Source organism: Mya arenaria, chromosome 3, assembly GCF_026914265.1.
Source record: "Mya arenaria isolate MELC-2E11 chromosome 3, ASM2691426v1".
NCBI classification, from domain to species: Eukaryota; Metazoa; Mollusca; class Bivalvia; order Myida; family Myidae; genus Mya; species Mya arenaria.
This window is the reverse complement of record NC_069124.1, coordinates 20,608,084-20,630,091: the sequence shown is the minus strand read 5'-3', so window position 1 is coordinate 20,630,091 and position 22,008 is coordinate 20,608,084. Positions and strand designations below refer to the sequence as shown.

The following is a 22,008-nucleotide window of genomic DNA, read 5'->3' as shown; positions in this document are numbered from 1 at the left end:
AAATGGCATCATATTTGTGTCAAATGTAATGGATAATTTATTTTGAAATTATAACGTAAGAATAATGTAAACCAATAATGACATATCGAGGGCTGAGCGCGAAACTGTTCCATCTGCATTTTTGTAAATTGTTCAGGAGAAGCTAAAAACTGTTTATTTTTCTTATTATGGCTTTTCTTGTTACTATATTTAGAAACTTAGTTCAACATGATGTCAGAAATATAGGTATGACTCAGACTTTAACCAATGCCTTTTTAAAATATGTATTTATTACAATATGTTACTTAGAACAGTTTCGCGGTCAAAATTGACTAAAACTAAACTCTTGTTTCACTGCGAAACTATTCTATATGACATTTTATTTTTAAAAGTATGGTTTATATTGCAATTTTACTATTTAAATGATGGTTCATAACTTTATACACAAAATAGTTATGAAAATTTGTCACTTTTACTTTTCGAAATTAAAATTACTGCGAAACTGTCCTATTTGCCATTTTCGAATTGCTCTTCATATATCAGTTACCGAATGTTTTCCCAGATTAAATGACTAAAATTTAACAACTATGAACGGAAACCCTTTTTTTAAATTGAAAACTGAAGTTAATTGTTGAAACATAAGATAAATAATATTAATTAAGCATGATTTGCAGGAAAAAAAATATGCATTTCAAGAAACATTTTTCCTCAGTTGAATGACAAATAATATATTATTATTGAAATGTTCCAAAGCAAGAACTCCTAGAGTAAACTCTAAACTATAAACCTTCTTTTTATTGTGAATAAAGCCTCTTTATGGGTAATTTTTACGATTGAGCTAAACATCTGTACAGTTGTACTAAACAGAACAAACCAAAAGTGTGACAACAATCAGATAAAAAAGTGTGACAACATCAGTTAAAAATACTACAAATAATTGTGTACTCGTTATATCTGCGATGATGACCAAATCACTGCAATGTCATATGCAATGTCAATGGATATCCTGGACTCGATATTTATTCACATAGTCGTCAGCCGATCATGAACAATCATATTGTTTTTGGTGGCCAGTAAGTACTACCCTGTGTATCATCCAAATACTACAGTAAAATATCTCTACTAAACAATTTTAATAATAGTTAATGAAGTTAAAAATACTTATTTATTAGTGTTTGACAAGGATATCTCTTTACTAGCCAGCACGCATGCAAAACGTCTAGATATTAAGAAACTGTATATATATGACCAATAAATGAACTACGGTAATTAAAAGTTGGCGATTAATTTCATCAGATCTGTTTGTCAATCCATTTAATGGAGACATGAGCGTTAACACTAAGGCATACCAAGCATGATTGTGGTCACATATCTTTGTGCATTTGAAATGAATCTGACTGGCAAAATCAGGACCTTTACCTCCCAATTCAACATATTTTATTATTTTTATAATTTATTATGAAATATGAGATCATTGTTGTGACTCAGAGAGCTAGGCTAAAGTTTGATTAAAAATTCAGAGTTAACAAGTTGGTTTGTTATTAGTTATTTTAAATGCAAATATGGCATTGCTATATTCATTCTTAAATTGAGGCTCATCCAGTTTTACGTGCAACAAAATGAAAGTCTATTGACAAAGTATTTGATAGTGAACAGTCTGTTTCTGATATTCCCGTATGAAAAATTCAGGCGTTAACCAACTGGTTTGGACACGGAAACCAGGTGGAAACCAACTGGTGTTCAGTATTACGTGTGCTTTACGTGTCTAAAGGAGCAGGACACGTAAAACGAACCCAAAACCAGGCGTAAAATATCCTGATATGAAGACACGTAAATTTAAACCAGGCGTAATTTTTCGAAACCAGGCGTAAAGTGGGACTTAGACATTTTCGCAATAACCAAAAGGCGTAAATTGAGACTTGGAACATTTTTTTGTTCCATACTAGGCATAATATAATACTTTGACAATTTTCTGTTGCCAAAGATTTAAAACGAGTGTGCAAAATTAAAGATACACTCTTACTCCCAGATCAGATTTACCACAAATAATAATATTGTTTTAATATTTTAAATAGGATGAATAAATGTAAAAAAACAATGGTTCTTATGAAGGATACTGAGTTTAATTAGAAAGAAATAAGCATTTCACATGGTATTTCTACCTTATGAGACAATAGTAGATCACAGTAAATCTTTTAGCATTCACCAATCATTTAATATTTTTTGCGCTTTCTGCTATTGAATACACGGTTACAATCTTGTTATCAGTAATTAATATTTTCCATAAATGTATTATCTAGTAAGTAGTAAACGGTTTATCAGTCAAAATTGATGTTTGTTATACATGTGTATGTATTGATTTTGAATAAGAGTGTCACTTTAAGCTGTGCTTTAAATAATTTTTGTTTTAACTTTATATTTTTTTAACAGGAATACAGTTAGAAATTGACAATAAAATTGACTTTTTGTAGAGGTTATTAAAGAAACTGGAAAATATTTGAAAAATACTTATCTCTAGTATATACGCAATTAGCCTTAGAATTGCTAATTAAAACTTATTATTTCATGGTAAATTTCACCTTTCTAACTCTTTTCTATTTGACTCAAGATTTATTTTGTTAAAAAGTTTAATACTGCTACATGTTGTCAAAATTCCTCTCTCTTTGAGTCCAGTTGTATCACATCCTGGGCTTATCAGTTCAATCCAAGGTCAGGCAGAAAGCTTCCTGGAAAGTTTTATCTAAGCCAATCAGCATCATGTTAACATTCATATGAGTAGGAAATTCAAATGTATTGAGAAGATTCATGTAAGCATGGTGGTTTCTGAAGCTCATATTTTGTGTGGATCAACATTGTTCCTAATCATTCACAAAGGTAAGAACAGATTCAACATATTTATTTTATAATATTCCGTAGTAAAAAGAACATAATTACAATATGGTAAGTGATTAGGTATAATATTCTTGCAGTTCTTTATCAGACTTGAATTAAATTGGCAGCATTTAAACATTTTGTGTATTGCTCCAGGACAGTGAACCTCTATTAACAAAATTGTCTCACTGGGATGCTTTGAAGCCTCATGATTGTAATACAGTGTGTGTTACAAATTATATGAATATATGCACAAGTTCTAATACTTGAAAGTATATTTAAGCTGCAATAAACTTCATTTACTATCTTCTTTATATAATTTTACAATTAAGCCACCATAAGTTATTATTGATGATCATGTGGGTGTGTATGTATGTGCATTATGTCATTATTTTAATACTATAGATGGCCAATGTTGTGTATGTGGCAAATATGAGGATCCTGTGACCAACCAATATATGATGAGGAAAGTTGGAAAGCTAAAGAACATAATGGCTGCGTCCCTTCTCAACCAGCAGGTGGGTTGCTGTATTATCTGCTATTACATTTAGTTTTAACTTTCCAACTTTATTCTTTTTATAAATATAAACCCACGTAGTCATGAAGTAGAACTTTAACAATAACATGCCTTATTTAAGTAATTAGCTTATAATATACCATGGCAATAAGGCATGTGTGCATAATAGGGGAGCCAATGTATGAAGGGTTACAGTTTAAGAAAAGTTTATAAAAAGTATATTCTTTTAATAATACTGCAATGGGTTGCATGTAACAATATCTATTTCTTATAATGTAAAACCGTTGTCTTTTTGTTCAGTACGACATTTGATCAATGTTTCATTGCAGTGAAATAAAAAGTGATATGCTATTTACAGATGACTGTTACAAAAGAAACGCTGAATGACATACTAGACAGAAAACAAGGACCAAGCTGAAAATCATATGAGCATCACCATTCACAAGCGGGATTCAGTGACTGTGGAGAAAACGAAATATAAACATTCACCTTGTGATTGTAACAACATAAACTTGTGTTTATACTGGTAACAGGTCTCAATTTCAAGAATCATGATAGTAATAAATAACATGTACCTGAACACTTATAATAGATATATGATACTGCACAAGAAATGCATTATGCTCAAATCAGTTACTGTAAAAAAATAGACATTCAAGTATTTATTCAATAAAATTCAATGTTTTTTATTATAACGCCTGATTTCATAAAATTTACGCGTGGTTTTAAATAACAAGCTCATTTGCATAATTCGCGGTATTACGCCACGTTTTCGCCTGGTTTTCTATCCCAAACCAACTGGTTTTGGTGAAAAAAACCCAGCTGGTTTCACGCTCTGATTCCGCCTAGTTTACGCCTGGTTTACGTGTCTTAACCAGGCGGCTCTTTTCGTACAGGATTAGCTGATTTTATATTTCAATTGTTGAAATTAAACAACTAATTCATTTTATTTGTTATAATGTATTATAATTACAAGGGTAACGGGTGCTGTAACTGTTCAGTAACATATTGCCAATTTTCGCACTCTCTAAATAGTCAATCAGAACAGGATTTGAAATTTAACTTATGCTTGAAGATTGCTTAGTCATTTTTATTTACCCTTGATATGAATCCTAATGATTTATACAATAATACACTTCACCACACTTTTTGGGAATCAATTTAACCTTATAAAAGATAGCAAATAGTCAGTTTAATAAACAACTAGAATTAGTGGTTTGACGGATAAGTAGTGTGTGTGTTGTATTGTAGGGGGATGATGAAGGGGGCAATTCCGGTCGGCACCCCAAAGCCGTTTTTAATTAATTGTCCGAGTTAACTTTTAATGTCAATTTGCAGCAAAATGTACTAGTTCACACTTAAAATAGTTGAAAATATAGCCAAGTCCTTCATATCCTACTCATAAACATTGTTGTTATTTATCTGCATGCAACTTATTGCACGGTAAAAGCTTTGCCTACTGGAAATTGTTCTGATTATTGATAAGACAAAAACAAAGAAACGCCTTTTAAATGTTGCAAAAAAAAGAATTCACTCTGAATAAGAATAAGAACATTGCTGTTTATAGTTTGCACATTAGGTCACAACTATAGAATTGCAGTTGCGGTGTTACAAAACTGGTCATTTTTGTTGCCTTATTTGAAAATATTAAGTTTAAATCTTCAATCATATTCATGAATACTTTTGTCGCCATTTAAGTCCCTTTGAAATTGTATGATTTTTTTCTGGTAACTTGAGGTAAAAACAGAAGTAAAATCAAGTGAAAAGATAAAACTTAAAATTGTTTGTCACAAAATTGATAGTTAATATCTAGAATGAATTAAATTTCTGTTGAATGATTTAAAATGTGTGGTCATACACTCTTACTCGCAAATAAGATTAATCATAATTAATACAATTGTTATAATATACTAAAAAGGATGAATAAATGTCTAAAACAATGTTTCTTATGTAGGATGCTGGGTTTAATTTAATAATAGTAAAAATAAGAATTTTTTTTTTTTTTTCAAACTATATAATATCCAAACTTATATTAACATAAACATATCAATTCACATCACATCATGCAGATATGATCATAATGACATTGCATCTTTTTATTTTTTGAATATTTTCTAATATCAATTGATTTAATGATCATATAGTAACTGTATATTTATATTCCAATGATATAAATATCATTATTGATTAAAAATGTGCCAAATATTGAGAAATGTGCTGCACTTAGTATAGTTTCGCAGTAAAAGTTACTTCTTATCAAAGATAAAAATACTGCGAAACTGTACCATTTGAAAAACAGAAGTATTTTGATAAAAATGATATATTTTAGCAATATAAGTTTAGATCTACACTTTTCATTCATATAAATCTATGAAATGCCTGACAAAAAACACTTTTATTCGACTAGAACAATTTCCATTTGAAATAATAATTTTAAATTGACTTCAAACTGTCCTATTTGCTTGCATATTCACATGGAACAGTTTCGCGGGAAAATAAAATTGCTTTGCCAGATGGAACTAAAGGACAAATGTTGAATAAAATAAATATTTGTAGAGATATGAACTTAATATTTTTGTAGGATATGTATCACAGTAGTATATATATATATATATATTTTTTTGCCAAAAAGTGGTTTTCTGAAAATATGTCAAATGGAACAGTTTCGCGATCAGCCCTCGATATCTCAACTTAACAATAGACAAACAATTCAGAATCCATATTTTTACCAAACTGTCAATAAACTTATCCGATGTACAAATAAGCTTGATTTATTTTTCGAAATATTGACTATAAGGTTATATTTCTAAGCGTGGTGATCCCATATAATGTTTGAAGAAAACGATATTAATCGAATTATTTCTGTCTGAAACCTTGGTCTTTATTTCAAATTAAATTGAACGTGAAATGATCATTTGCTTGGTCATCCAGGGCCAACAAAGCATCTTTCCAATATGTTTTCTGATAAAGATATGTACTCATGTTTTACCCCAAAACCCCTCTTAAAGCGTACCGAAAAGGTTTGTGGTTATATGGCATCCAACATTCACCCAATGGTACATCTATTTTCTAAATTGTTAATCGAACATAATTGGGGAAACCAACCAGAGTAAACACAACTTATTCATAATGCCTAAAAAAGATACACACTAGTTTTAAGCAAGTAAGTAAATTGTTTATAGCTATGACATGTGTTGCACCCGACCCCGTAGATAAGGAATGCATCCTGCACCATATACGGGCACCTGGCATTTACTTTTGACGTACTTGATCTGATATTTTCCATATAAAAAGTCCAGTTTCTACCCTCAGTTGCAAGATTGACACAAACGTGAGCGTTCATCCTTTCTTAGGTATAGAAAAGGTGTACCTCTTAAATGAACTTTTGAAAAGTCTATTCGTCATTAAGCATGATGTTTTATAAATTTACTTCACAAACAAAGAGTTATACTTCCTATTTCTCTCCATTAGGGCTTTTTTCATTTCCTGTATTCTAGACATAACATGTATATAATTAGCAATATTTCTTAAAAGCTTTAAAAATAAACAGATATGTACGACAACTGTCGCCTTTTTAATCGCTATAATATTCGTTGTATTGATCACCATTTTATTGAAGCAAATAATCATTAAACGGCACTCAAAAATATCCTACGACTTTGTTATGATTATCTTTATATTACACGAATCTTTCTAATGTTAAATGTACTGACTTTTGGTTTTATTATATGCCTATTCACATTTTTAATTTGTACTAAGTCATTAATGTGTTATATCTGCACTAAAAGTTCGGAGATATGCGTTGTAAAAGTAACGTGCAGTTATCTTGGTTACAACTACAAAAAACTGCGTACAAACTTGAAATTATTCAAATATGATAGAATAATATTTCATTAAGATAATTTTCTAACGACATAAATTATGTTGTTCTAAAAACAGTGATTGTTGATCCCTTTTTATGTAAAGTGCAAATGTACGTGTCTCTCTTGAAATTTTAAACTGTCTATATCGTCCTTGGGTATGATGTTTTATGTTTTGGTAAATCACGAAATGATGTCTCTTGTATAGTTCAACTGATATGGCAATGCTTTGATTAGTTTAATCGGTTTACATAATATTTTTATGTTCATAAAACACCAATCTTCATTTGAATTGGTACACTACAAAGAAATCTAATTTTATTAAGTAATATTCAAGAAAAATTTCAGGATTTTTATAAAAATAAATGAGTAAAAATCAATGAGATATTTGATTTAGTTGTATTTCTTTTCATTTTTGTCTACTTCACGGTTGACAAAATAATAAGCGTTATTTAAATATGCTTTACAATCTGTAACACAGAAAATATATATATGCACATAAAGTCAAGATTTGGCTTGAGAAATATTTATTTAATCATAAATTATGAAAACCTCGATTTATAGTAGATAAAAATAAATACATCTTTTTAGTATTTTTATTCAAGAAATACTGACCTTTCTTTCTGCACTTTTATTGTCTTGTCCTTCTCCTCTGCTTCTTTTTTCAGCTGTTTTATGCTGTAAAACATCAAATTAAAATTGCAATAGTTTAGATAAACATACTTATTCGCATTAGAATTCGTAAAAATAACCTACAACTGTGTATGACATAATTATATGATGGATTTTTCTTTCACAGATGTCTGTCTATTTTCGATTTCAGTTACATGCATATACTGCACAAACATGTAATAATTTAATCGCATTGATGATTAGTACATTTTAAAAATGTGAAGATGCATATAATAAAACCAAAAGTCAGTTACATTTTAATTTAAATATAATGATTAATAAGCGATATTCGTATAATATAAATATAATCGATATTAGATTATGGATAATGGATTTATTTTTAACAGATGTCTGTCTATTTTCGATTCAGTTACGTATAAAGACTGCACAAACCTATAATAACTTAACCGCATTATTGATAAGTACGATTTATAAATGTGAGTAGGAATATATTTATATATAGTCAGTTACATTTTACATTAAATAAAATGATTTATGAGTGTAATGACTAACTTATTGCCAGCCAGCCAGCGAGCAAACCAGCGAGGCCAGTGAGCCAGCCAGTCAGCCAGCCAGCCAACCAGTAATGTATTCTGGACCACAAACGGGCACCTCGCATTTTACTCTTTAAGTACTTGATGTAATGATTTCCCGATAAAATGTCTATTTTTACCCTCAATTGTAAGATTGACACAACAGTGATCGATTATCATTGTTGAGGTCAAGTGCAATTAGACGTTCATGTATTAAATGAAATTTTAAACTGTCTATTCATCCTTACGTATGATGTTATAAGTTTTGGTAAATAATGTAATGATGCATCTTGTATATGCCAAATATGATATATCAATGTTTTTTAGGGTTATCGGTTGGATACATTTCATTTCTCGCCAATAAAACATCAATCTTCATTTTAATATGAACAATACAAAGAAATCGATATTTTTTATAATTTTTATTCCAGGAACGTTTTATGTTATTTTCATCAAGAAGTTTTGAAATATTGGATTTAGTTGTATTTACTTTCATTGTTTGTCTATTTCACTGTTTACAAGGTAAATCGCGCTATTAAAACTTTCTTAACAACCTGTAACACATCATATATATATATATATTTTTAACATTCCGCTGTGATATTTCATCGATAAATATTTAGTAAATTACATAGAGGTTAATACACGGCGTAGCCGGGCCGTTGAGTGATAATTGGCCCGAGTGACTCATAATAGCCCGAGACGTAGTCGAGGGACATTATGAGCACGAGGGCCATTTTCATTTAATACATATATTTGTTTTTCCTATTTCGCAAGTTTAATTTTTTTTTTTAAGTTTACCTGAAATCCAGTTGTGCATTCTCAGTTCGATCTGGCTTGACTACGATGAGTTAACTCACTCTCAAATTAAATTTACTTTTAATTATTTAGTTTATGAGAGTTAGCGAAACAGGCAAACAACATTTTGTTGTCATTTTTATATTCCCATTCCAATTTCAATTGATCACTTTGAAAATTCAACAACACGTATATCCGAATTTTTCTGTACGAATCACTGACATATATCTGTTCCTGTCCAGAACTATTCAACTCATTTCAATACACAAGAACACTTAGCAAGTAGAACGATTGTTTGTACTTAAATAAACCAATACCTCGTATCATTGATGTCAACATGTATGAACATTTGCTGTTTTTCAAGTAAATTCAATTTTGCCGCTTCCTTTGTTTTTGTTTTTATTTGAATGTCAACGCAGAATAAAAAAAACGCCGCCCTAACGGTCCACAGTGCTTATCAAACACTAGCATATCTTCCTAAAATTTGTTCGCGTGTGCGTCCCTTTAGGATTTTAATAATAAATATCTTCAAGCAGATCAATAAATTTTGATTTATTTAGTCAAGACATTATTTTACAGTCGCCAAAATTGATTTTAAGCCGAAGATTGAATTCACGTGCGAACGTCCTACGGGCCGCAAAATAATAATCGAAAATCGGCCCGGGCCGCAAAGCTGATAATCGCTGAGACATGCAAATAATCGCGAAATCCCTGTACAAATATGTTACTTTATATAGTAACATATGTATTTAATATGATGAAGATCTTTAAGCAAAAACACTCATTTGCGGTTGGTTAGAATAACCACATCCATTTGTGTTTTAGCTTATTAGAACTGACCTTTCTTTCTGCTCTTTAATGGTCTTGTCCCGCTCTCCTTCTTGTTGTTTTAGTTGTTTTATGCTGTAAGAAATCGAAGTAAAATTTGCAACATATTAGAGAAACATACTATCAGCATTCGTAACAAAAGGCTAACACAATTTATTACATTTCTTTATGATGGATCTTTTTTATAGATATCTGTCAATTTTCGATTTTGATTTAGAAAATTGGCTGCACAAATCTTTCTGTCATAGAGTGTCTCTCTCTCTCTCCTAGGGCCTTTTTCATTCGTTGTTCTCCATAAATCGCTATCATTTCATTAGAAATCATTTATATCCTATTGAAAAGTTTAAACATAATGAGTATTGTTTGACATTGACTAGCGTTTTTAATAGCCATTATTATATTGTATTGATAACAATTTAATCGAAACACACACAAATTAAAATAACGTTTAGTAGAAATATGCGCTAATTGTCAACGTGCTCAGTGTCGCTTTTTTCGGTTGTTAATTCAATTAATTTGAATTTAAGGCAATAATTGTATTAATGAAATTGGGTTCAAGCGAATTGAAATCTATAATTAATGAGATTAAACATAACAGAATTGGTCTTACAGATGCAGTAGTGATAAAGCGAATTCACATATTGTAAAAGCAATAATAATTAAATAAGTTTACAGAATTGCGCAGTAACCAAAATAGTTATTGCTTTTTTAGTTTCTCTTCAAATGCAATATTGAATAGTTTATGCTGTTAAACTATGAATATGTTTCTGTACATGAGTGTTCGGAAAAAAATTTGTTAAAAGCAAATATTATAAAATAGTAGCTGAAACGCTAATGGATTTGTTTATTTTATATATAGCTTAGACGTGATTTAAACAATAATTCAATAATTCATACCAGTCCTCTAAGTTGGAAATTGTCCGTGTGCTGTCTTCAATATCGCTCTTTAGCCTGTACAATAATAAATGTAATAATGATTACACGAGCAATGACTCTTAAAACCAATTTGTTAGAAAATGCAGTTCAGAGGGCTGATTCAAGTGTCAACAAGGCTCTTACAATATATATGCAAAAAGCTACAGAAACATGCTCAGTAGCAAAACTTTAAACATAAACCCGGTTTATTGGCAATGGGCGAACGCCAAAGACATAGAACACAACATCACAAACAAGAAACATATAACAGCACAAAACTCTACAAACAGTACAGTGCATAAATACTTTATATATATATATATATATATATATATATGTTTATCAAGAATTGTTAGGTACCGCCTTTGAACGGTCAGTAAAATGTAAATTTGTAAGTTTTCTTACAAGTTGGAACAACTGATAATTTGTAATAATAAAGTAAAACTATTAAATGTTCACGCATTATGTTACATAATATTTTAGGTCATTTTATATATCTCACTATTCGTATACCTTAAACACATGTTTAAAATTTGAAATAAGTTATTGTCTTACTTATGGATAACTTCCTCAGCTGCTGCAGATTTCCTGAAATAAAATCAACGATAACGCCAAGGACTTTAAACAAAACAGAATTGGTTTTAAAGATTCAGTACAGACAATCAAAACGAATACCTGTATCAGCTTGACACGAGCGTAAATTGAAGATTCTATTGGACGGTATGAGCGAAGAAGAGTTTTGAAAGCTTTTCACATTTTACAAGGTATGGTTCATTAATTGATGCATGCGATGTAATCAAAATTAAAGAAACAAACAGCTCAGTAATTTTGGTTGGCTGAAAATTAGGAAAACAACATATTCCGTGTTTGTTTCAATAGAAACACGTTGTGTTTTCAGTACTATACACAGGGTATTGTATGGAATGTAGGAAGTTTGTTCGGGAAGTTAGCGGAGTTCTTCCATAAGTGAGACGATTGTGTTGAAAACACTTGTAAATTAATACATTGAGCGTATATATATATAGTGTATTTTAACTAAACGCGACTACCAAACTTATTGTAATAAGATTTGAGTTTGCTTTCTTGTGATGGCTAACGACAGCCGAGGACTTTTCAACTATTCTTTTCATTGATTTCACATAAATTGATTCTTAGGAGTTTACCAAAAAAGTACAGTCAGTCTTTCTACCACTAAGGATTCCTTGTTAAACTAGTGTCAATAGTAAAAAGGTGGCATCTACTTGGTGTTTGCAATCTTATTTGGGCCAATGACATTCAAGTTTTCTCTTCGTCTACTTAACATAGATCAATTCTGACGTAAGCACATACCAAATCCGGTTTTAACAATCTACCCACTCTCTTTTTAAAAAAGGCCAAAATTGAACTCTAACATATACATAAACGATAAAGAATATCAATTTAATTTGTAATGTTCATTACTCTACTGCTGTCATTTTTTCTGCGATAACTAGCTGCATGTCTTCTTTATTCTTCTCTTTTTCTTTGGATAGTTCATTTCTGGCGCCCTGCACACTGAAACGATGTACAAGACTACACGTATAAGTATGTACAACGAGTAATAATTGGTGCGATGTATGTATAATTTTATGACATTGGCGAGAAGTATTCAGACTCACACCCATTTTTGGTATCAAATTTGTGTTTTGTTATGTTTCAAACACAAGTCGTGCCTGAAGCAGGTCACATTACGAAAGGTGTGTAAACATTGAAACCTTTAGAATTGAATATCAAAATTATAATGACATGTATAAAAGGAATGGTTACGAACATTACATATGAAGTACTCATATCGGTTGAACTAGAGTGGTTATATCAAAGTATTTAAAGAAAATCTGAAAAACAAAGATTCGACCATGGCTTATATGTATCTTTTTTAAACCAGGTTACCTATGACAAAATCTTGTTATTAAATTGAAACACTTTTTTAACAAAATTAAAATACCAATAAAACCTAATTTTACCATTGTTCTAGCTCTCTTTTTTCGTTTTCTAGGTGTTTGATTTGATTTGTAAGCCGATCGATATTTCTGAAATAATAAAACAATGCAAGTTTAAGGAACGAGCCCAGTCACCGAAACATTAACGAATACCTTATTTCCTACAGCTGACAGACAAATATGTCTATGCATTCTAATGGTGAACTCAAAACTACACTCCCAAGGAAATATAACAATTATCAAAATTAAATCGTTGCGATAGGCCATTCTGGCAACTTAAGACAGTTTTAACAATTTACAGTTGGTGCTCTTTAATCTCATACATAGACTTATTCCATCATCCGTTTCAAAGGTGAATGCAATTATTTTATTTTAACAATAGATTTGTTGACTGCTCCGTAAACAGCTCAGTTTCGGTTACACCACCGTCTGCTTGTGTTTGGTCTCTAAGCCTTTAAAGAAATGGATATATATCATACAAACGACAGCTTACCTAGATTCTGGAAATAGGAAAGGAAATATATCAATTTGAAGGAAAACACTTTTTGAAGCGAACCTTTTGTCAATGATTTGTACAATCCAAACTGTTAAAGTTCTTAACATAATGTGTTTTTGGGCAAAACATCTCATTCAAATGACAATAACCTTACTCGGAACATTGCCTGACCCCAATACATACATATACAAATTTGGTAAACGTCCGTCAGCCAGCCATTTTCTTCTACTATCTCAAGCATATGGTTTTAACATATTTTATTCTAGAAAGTATTCCCCTCAGAAGCAATGACCCCAGAAGCGGGCAATATTTTAAAGTAAGTTTGTAGAGGTGAGATACGTTATGCTAAATACTTAACGGCTACGACAAGCTGTCGTCGTGTTCCATGTATATTGTTTGATTATTTGTAATTCATCTAAGGATTTATAGCTGTTGCGATGGAACAGTATACATCACTCTACTTATAGTGTTGATGTTTGTTTATACATAGTTCTAAAATACCAACATAAATACTATGAGCCACGGAAGAAGCACAAACCACATATCGAAGCGTGAGGGAAGTACACTAACGGGGACCTTTAAAACGAATTTCAGATATTTAGGTAAATGTTTGATTTTCATGTTTAAATTTCATATTCTTCAAAACTTATTTATTTACACAGAGCCAAACGATCTGACAAAACGTATGCAATGACAGGCTGTGTAATACGATTCAATCCAAACATAGACAACGATTTGTCTAGATTAATAAGAGACAAGGTAAAGAGTATATTCATGACTTCCTCAATTGGATAACCAAAAAAAGGCTAGATATTTTATTCTACCATCTGAAATTAATCCTGCTGAACCACTGGAATCGGTATTACGTTCAATGTTTCAATTAATAACCTATTCAAAGACTTCAATAAAGGATCATTGGCCCGTCAACATCAAATTTATGTCGTGATTGTCACTCTAACACAGACTGATTTCTTTCATATTTTAAACAAAATTATTTTGATTTATTTGTAAAGATTTTGTTTAAACAGCGTTTTGTAGAAGTTCCCAAGCGATAGTAACGTATTGTCTTTATTAGTTTCAACGTGTGCTTTTTGCTTAAATAAAGTGTATTTTCTAAATGCTACACACAGATTATACCTTTCTTTCTCTTCATCTAGCGAAGCTGTTTTTGATAAGCTGATGTCGTTTTGCTTTTCCGACATTTAAATGAAAAGGAATCTGCATTGATTAAGTAATAATATAATTTGGAGCAAGCCAAACATGTATTTAAAAATGTATGTCGAGGGCTGTTGAGTCGTTTTGTTTGTATCCTGACGTGTTATGTTTCTCCTTTAATGTATGTCAGTCCTTAACAAGTTGCCTTTCAACTGGGTCTATGTTTTGGTTGCCTAACGTGTACTTTCCATTGTATTAGAAATATATTAGACTCATAACAACATATAAGTAAATAATAACTTTTAATATATTAACACTCAAAGTTTTAGGTAGACCAGACTTTGTATGCAGGATCTGTTTGCCAGGGGGACTTGAAGGTATGCCCTCTCTCTACAATTTATTCTAATGAAAGATGCTCTTAGGTGCGTTTTCTACTATATCTTTGAAAATATCAATACTAAATCAACGTCAAAAGAAAGACTTGCTTAATATTCTTAGCTGAAGCGTATAACCCCTATCCATTCGACCTTAAATTTATTTTGGGAGTTTTGATATGCAGAACAGTTTGCCAGGGGTACAAGAAGTTATGCTATCCTGCTATTTTCAAATGTATGGTCGCTTATGTACGTTTTCTACAATAAGTGTGAAAAGAGCAATAAACAAAATGCCAGAATAATTCTGGCTGATATTCTTACGAATAAGTATAACCCATATCCATTCGGCCATATATTGTATTTTGGACATAGCATTATAGCAATAGCATTTTTTTAAATAATGTCAAAGCCCGGGCCGATTATGCATGAGTTAAACGACGCCAATGACACTTAACTAACAAAAAAGAACGATGATGAATAGTAGGATGACCAATAGCCGCACATTTGCTAATATCTATGAGAGCTCTTACGCATTTTTAAATATTTGGTTTAAGGTAAACAATAATATTTATCCCGATAAAAATCGATATAATTATTTAGCTCCATATGGAGCGGTATTTGGGTCAAAAATGAAATTGGCAATGTGTTAACATTTAAATGCTTTATTAGTAATCTCTTACAATACATTTCATTCATGTATTGTTTAATTCGTTGTTATAAAGTGCAATATCGTAATTTACATTTCTGTAAATGGCTAGCAAATTTCACGATATTGCAAACCGCTATGTGTCTAATGCTAAACGCCAAACCGCTATGTGGCTAACGCTAAACGCCAAACCGCAATACGCTTAACTCGATTTCGAAACTAAACATGTAAATGTCAACTTATCACTGAAATATTACTACGTTTGATTCGAAATTGTCTTCATATATTGCGAATCGGAATGTGTCTATTGCTTAAGTTCAAACCGCGATATGATAAAACTAGAATTGGATACATACGAAACTGAAGATGAGCTTGTCAATGCTAGCTTCAACTAATCACGGAAAAGTTACTTCCCCTGACTTTAAATTTGCCATTTATACTAAGTTGGGACAACAGGGCCGATGAAACGATTATCTACAACTGCCCAAATGAACGTATAAGTCACCTTATTACAAATGTGAGTGATATTTTCCGTACCAATGTCAAGTATTGTTTTCATTAAGTAATGTTGGCATACGAAAGTAATAATATATAGTCCATATAAAGGGTCCACATATAAACGGCCGCGTCATTAGTCAGTCTAAAATGCCGTCCATGCTTTTTTGTAATGTTTATATCCAGGCTTAACATCATTTAAAAAAGGCTGGACGGCATTTTAGAATGACTACCGCGTCAGAGTCATTTGACGTTGTTTTGTTGCTTGCTAATGCACCATTCAATTGTAACCACGGCCCCCCAGGTCCGGGAGTATACCGGGGAAATGGGCCGTGTTTTTACCTTTCAGGTGGCCCCACAGTGCTGGGTGAATGCGTTTGTTATGTCTTTGCTTTAAATATAGCGGGGAATGGGCCTTACCTAGGGTCCCTGGGGTGCGGGAAATTCGGCGGGGACTTTAGCATCTGTTCGTGTCCGCAGGGCGGGAATTTTAGCCGGGGTTGGCTGGACCAAAAGTCAAAGTCCCTGCTATTCCCCGGACCTGGGGGGTCTGTTATTACAATTGACTGGTGCATTATATTAAGGTGGAAAGCAACGCTGAACATATTTTCATGTTGATGTCTTAAAATTGGTATATAATCAAAACAGTATAGGTCTAATTAGAGACTGTATTTACATTTTCAATATTCGAAAAACAGTTTTGAAGCTACAAGTCATCAAAGTATACCACTGATGTCAATATTGAGACATCTTTATTTTTTTGCGTTCCAACTAAAATAACTGATACTTGCATACTTGATATTACCGCTATGAAATTTCATCCTCAAGTGTGTCCTGTAAATCTCATGTTGTTTTTCTTTTCTTGGTTTACGTATTTTAATTTAAATGTGTCTAAATGTCAATTTTTTAGTGAATTCAAAAAACGTCAAATGACTCTGAAGTGGCTGTTTATATGTGGACCCTTTATATGGACAACATTCTTTAGTGCATATTGTTTGGCAAGATTAAGATACTAAGTAGTAACAATACTTGACCATAGTGCTTAAAATATAGCTCACGTTTGTAATAAGGTGAACTTATACGTTCATTTTGCCAGTAGTAGATAATCGTTACATCGACGCATTGTCTAAATCTGATTTCAAACCAAGGCATCTGGCTCATTGTTTGTGTCTAAAATGTTGATTAATATCATTTTGGGTACATATAATGAGATAAACAACACATCTGAAGATAATTAATGTCTTTGATATACAAGAAAGAAACAAGGTATGTATATTAAAAATATTACATTTCATGGTATATTCCGGTTTTATTTAAATTGCCAAATCAACATAGAAATAATCCATTTTTCAAAAGGTGACATAAAAAGAGGAGTCATTACCTTTTATAATGGTATGCAATATGTTGGTATAGCTATATTGGTTTTAGACAAACGAGCCAAATTCAATCATCCCATACTGTAGTCGGAGACTGTATGTAGCAAATTCCAATTTTCAATGTGTCCCCATGTAAACAACTACAGAAATATTGATGTGATTTTATACTTCTGTAAATAGATAATACACTTTCATTTGGAAATATCAGAAAATGACAAATGGCACGATTTTAGGAAAAATCTACATGTATTTTAGAAATCGTAACAACTCTGCCTTCTCTGGCAAGCTTCGAGATAGACCACGTAAATAGTATTTGGGATATACGAAATTACTACACAGCGATTAACACCATTTTCAATCCGGCCCATTGTAACAACAAGGAAATGGATAGTGTTAAATTAAATGTGCTTGTTTAAGAGAAAAGGTTAATTGTAACATGAAAGAATGTTCGCATTTAAATAATTAGGTGTTTTTTATACCTGAAGTACACTTTTCCCTCTAGAAAGATGGTGAACACACAGAAAATGTACTTGACAATAATCAAAATGGTCATATTGTTCATGGCATGCATTAACCAAAATATCAGATTAAATGCATGTATGGAATAAATGTCGGCATTTTCTCAACCAGCTTACGATTACCCTATGTAAAGTAAGTTAGAAGTCATAGATTGCGTGTGTGTTTTCAGCTTTCCTTGCCATTCAAAAAACATTACTATTCTGTTTAAAAAAACTACATTGATTGCATTGTCCAGAACTCTGTGGGTTGTAACAGAGTGGAGATGAACTTGCCCCCCCCCCCCCAGTCAGCTTTATCAGTTGATACCCATGCATGCCTTTGATGCAGCATTATTGGGTTCGGGCTGCAAACTGAACATTTTTGTGAAATAAGTTATTTTGGGTTGGGAATAGGGTGGTGACTTGCCACTTAATGCTCAATGAATAATATACCATACAAGTGCGTGGGAGTTCGTCCAAATCTTTGTGTTGGCTAAGTTGGCAGAACTTGATTTGTCTTAAAATAGTATTTGATCACGGTAGATCGTGCTTCACATAGAGCTCACTTTTTCTTTAAATAGGCTTTGAATAAATACTCTCATTAAAAGTTTCCATACACAAACTATTTATCTAAATCATTAATTATTAGTCTTTATATTTATGAGTTAATTGTCTTTTTTTCTTAAAAAATAACAACCAAAACAGTAACTGATAAGATACTCAAGTGAACTTTTATTTTTGGTAAATAAAAGCCTTAAACAAACTATTTAGCTAGGTTACTAAGCTTTTCATCAATGTTCACCAGACCTTTTTTCAATAACACTTAACAACCTACACATATACAGGTAATTCCAGTAACTCTCAGATTTGATCAACATGCATATGTCTCGTAATTTTATTTCAAATATTCGACAAGCAATGATGGAGCCATCAGTATGCAATCCAATGTAATATTGATTATAATTTAGGTTTTGCTCCTATTTTTAATTTCATTTCTGTGCAAAGCCCTTTTAAGTGCATTGAGTATTTTGGGAGACTACACAATCTTTCTGGGGGGTTTTACCCATTATTCATGGCTTTAAGTTGCCAATACAAAATAAAATCTTAATTATAAAAAAAATACTGCATGTCCCAGTCTTCACCATAAACTAACAAGAAGAGAACTAAAGCATGACTATGCAACTGAGTTATAGATCTTTCTATGCATTTTATTTGTCTAAATAAATTACCAGTCTCTTTGGCAATAACCTTATGCCTCTTGGGTACTTGGCTTGACCGTATGTTTTTATTACATTGTTTGAATGTTTTTGATTTGCACAAAACAATGATGAGAACACTACGCTTTGCCAAAACCTCAACACATTTTCTTCAAACAAGAACAAGGAAATTCAGAATAACTTGTATTACATCATTGTTTTATGATTTTAGAAAATACACCCATACAATCAATGAAATAACAAGAGGGCCATCATGGCCCTTAAATCGCTCACCTGAGTAAAAGAGGTCAACCGTTGTAATCAATAAAGCTTGATATTTGTTCTCAAAAGAATATTGAAAAATATACTGATCTAACATGTTGCCTGGATAATCAATGACAGGACTTGTCACAGTTGCATGCACACTGACAGGACTTGTCACAGTTTCCTGCACACTGACAGGACTTGGTGATTGACTTTACACTGACAGGATTTCATTCAGTTGCTTGCACACTGACAGGACTTGATGATTGACTACACACTGACAGAATTTGATTATCATATCTGCATACTGTTCAGTTGCCTGCACACTGACAGGACTTGATAATTGACTGCACACTGACAGCACTTGGTACAGATACCTGCACAATGACAGGACTTTTTTCAGTTACCTGCACACTGACAGGACTTTGATCAATTGCCTGCACACACACAGGACTTCGTTCAATTGCCTGCACACTAACAAAACTATGTTAAATTGCTTGCACACTGAAAGAGTTTTTAGTATAGATACACAAACAACAAACAATACAAAATCCAATAAAATCAATAAAGTGCCTTAAGCTCTAATAAACAAATATCAAAACACATTAAGCACCTTCCACTTATACCATTGCTTCTTCCATCTTTGTCTACATCACATTCCTTCACATGTTCAAAACCAAATTTTCTTTATATCCATAAACTGCTTATTCACTATCCACACAGAAGATAAGATTGTAGCTTAGAATAATCTACATGAAGTTCCATGGGAAAGTCTGATTATTAAATTTATTATTTAGTAAATATGAAATTCCTTCTTAGGAATAAAGTTTATAATAATTATTTGAATCTATGAACCTAAAAAATGAGCAATAATTTTAAGTGACTATGTTGAAGACTTAATAAATTTAAAATCTACTCCCTTGTTACTAAAAAAGAAAGAAGTGGAATCTCCATCAAAAAGGGAGACCATATAGCAAGACCTGCTGCCCTTGCTTCAAGAGTAAACTTTACATATCTATCAGTTTTAACATTTTGTCCATTTTGTTGTTGTTGGTCAATCATGATCTTTGGTGTATTTTTATAGAGGGTCACTTAAGGAAGCTTTCTGTAAAGTTTAATAGAATTTGGACTGGTAGGGTTAGAGGAGATATTTTTTCAAAGCAAAATAGGAAGTTAGCCATTTTGTTGTTGTTGCTGTAAGTGTTGTTGTTGTTGATTAATCGTGACCCCTTGTTGTATTTTTGTAGAAGGTCACACAAGGAAGCTGCCTGTAAAGTTTCATTGAATTTAGAACTGTAGTTTAAGAGGAGATGATTTTTAAAGCTTAAAAAGTCAGCCATATTGTTGTTGTTGCTGTCGTTGTTGATCAATCGGGAATCCTTGTTGTATTTTTATAGAGGGTCACCCAAGGAAGCCTCTTGTAAAGTTTCATTGAATATGGAGCCATAGTTTCAGAGGAGATGCTTTTTAAGCAAAACACGAAGTCGGCCATTTTGTTGTTGTTGTTGCTGATCAATTGTGATCCCTTGTTGTGTTTTAGTAGATGGTCACCCAAGGAAGCTTCCTGGGAAGTTTCATTGAATTTAGCTCGGTAGTTTCAGAGGAGAAATTATTTAAGCAATTGTTGACGGACGGACTGACTGACGGACGGACGGACGCCGGACAAAGACCGATCCCAAAAGCTCACCTTGAGCACTTTGTGCTTTTGTTACCTAAATAAGTAAAAATTTAACCTTTAATCCCTTGTTACTAAAAATACAAAAACTAAAAATAGACAATACACTGTTCAACAGAAAGGGAGACCATAGAGCAAGGTTTGCTGCCCTTGCTTAAGAGTAAACTTTACATAACTAAAAAAAGATTTTAACATCAGATTGTTGTTGTTGTTGTTGTTGTTGATCAATCGCGACCCCTTGTTGTATTTTTGTACAAGGTTACCCTAGGAAGCTTCCTGTAAAGTTTCATTGGATTTGGACTGGTAGTTTTAACCCGTGCCAAAAAAGGTTCGCTAAAGCTAAGCTAAAAGCTGAGCTAAAAGCACAGCTAAAAGCATAGCTAAAAGCTTAGCGGTATTAGCCCGAAAAAGCGCAGCTTTTTTTTATAAAAAACGCAGCTTTTTGGGAAAAAAAACAACACAGCTGCTGCGCTAAAGCAATGCTTTTTTGCCAAAATAGCTTAGCTAATTTCTTAAAAAAGCTCAGCTCTTGGTGATATTGGGCAAAATAGCTAAGCTATTTTTATGAAAAGCACAGCTTTATGGCGGTATTGGCCCAAAAGCTAAGCTTTTTGATGGAGCTGCGCTTTTTCTTAAATAGCTAAGCTAATTATGAAAAGGGCAGCTTTATGGCGGTATTGGCCCAAAAGCTTAGCTTTTTCTAAAATAGCTTAGCTAGTTATGAAAAGCGCAGCTTTTTGGCGGTATTGGCCCAAAAAGCTTAGCTTTTTCTAAAATAGCTTAGCTAATTATGAAAAGCGCAGCTTTATGGCGGTATTGGCCCAAAAGCTTAGCTTTTTCTAAAATAGCTTAGCTAATTATGAAAAGCGCAGCTTTATGGCGGTATTGGCCCAAAAGCTTAGC

General features: G+C 32.2%; 1 protein-coding gene across 1 annotated transcript in view; it reads right to left on the bottom strand.

Annotated features, from left to right (window-relative positions):
- LOC128228431 (myosin-10-like) overlaps positions 1 to 22,008 on the bottom strand; it is a 46,794-nt gene that overhangs the window by 7,806 nt on the left and 16,980 nt on the right. The window contains exons 6-11 of the mRNA XM_052939739.1: positions 12,956 to 13,021; positions 12,414 to 12,506; positions 11,529 to 11,561; positions 10,956 to 11,009; positions 10,071 to 10,133; positions 7,843 to 7,905 (exon numbers count right to left, since the gene is read on the bottom strand). Of these exons, the coding sequence (XP_052795699.1) occupies positions 7,843 to 7,905; positions 10,071 to 10,133; positions 10,956 to 11,009; positions 11,529 to 11,561; positions 12,414 to 12,506; positions 12,956 to 13,021 (372 nt within the window). The remainder of the gene's footprint in view (positions 1 to 7,842; positions 7,906 to 10,070; positions 10,134 to 10,955; positions 11,010 to 11,528; positions 11,562 to 12,413; positions 12,507 to 12,955; positions 13,022 to 22,008) is intronic.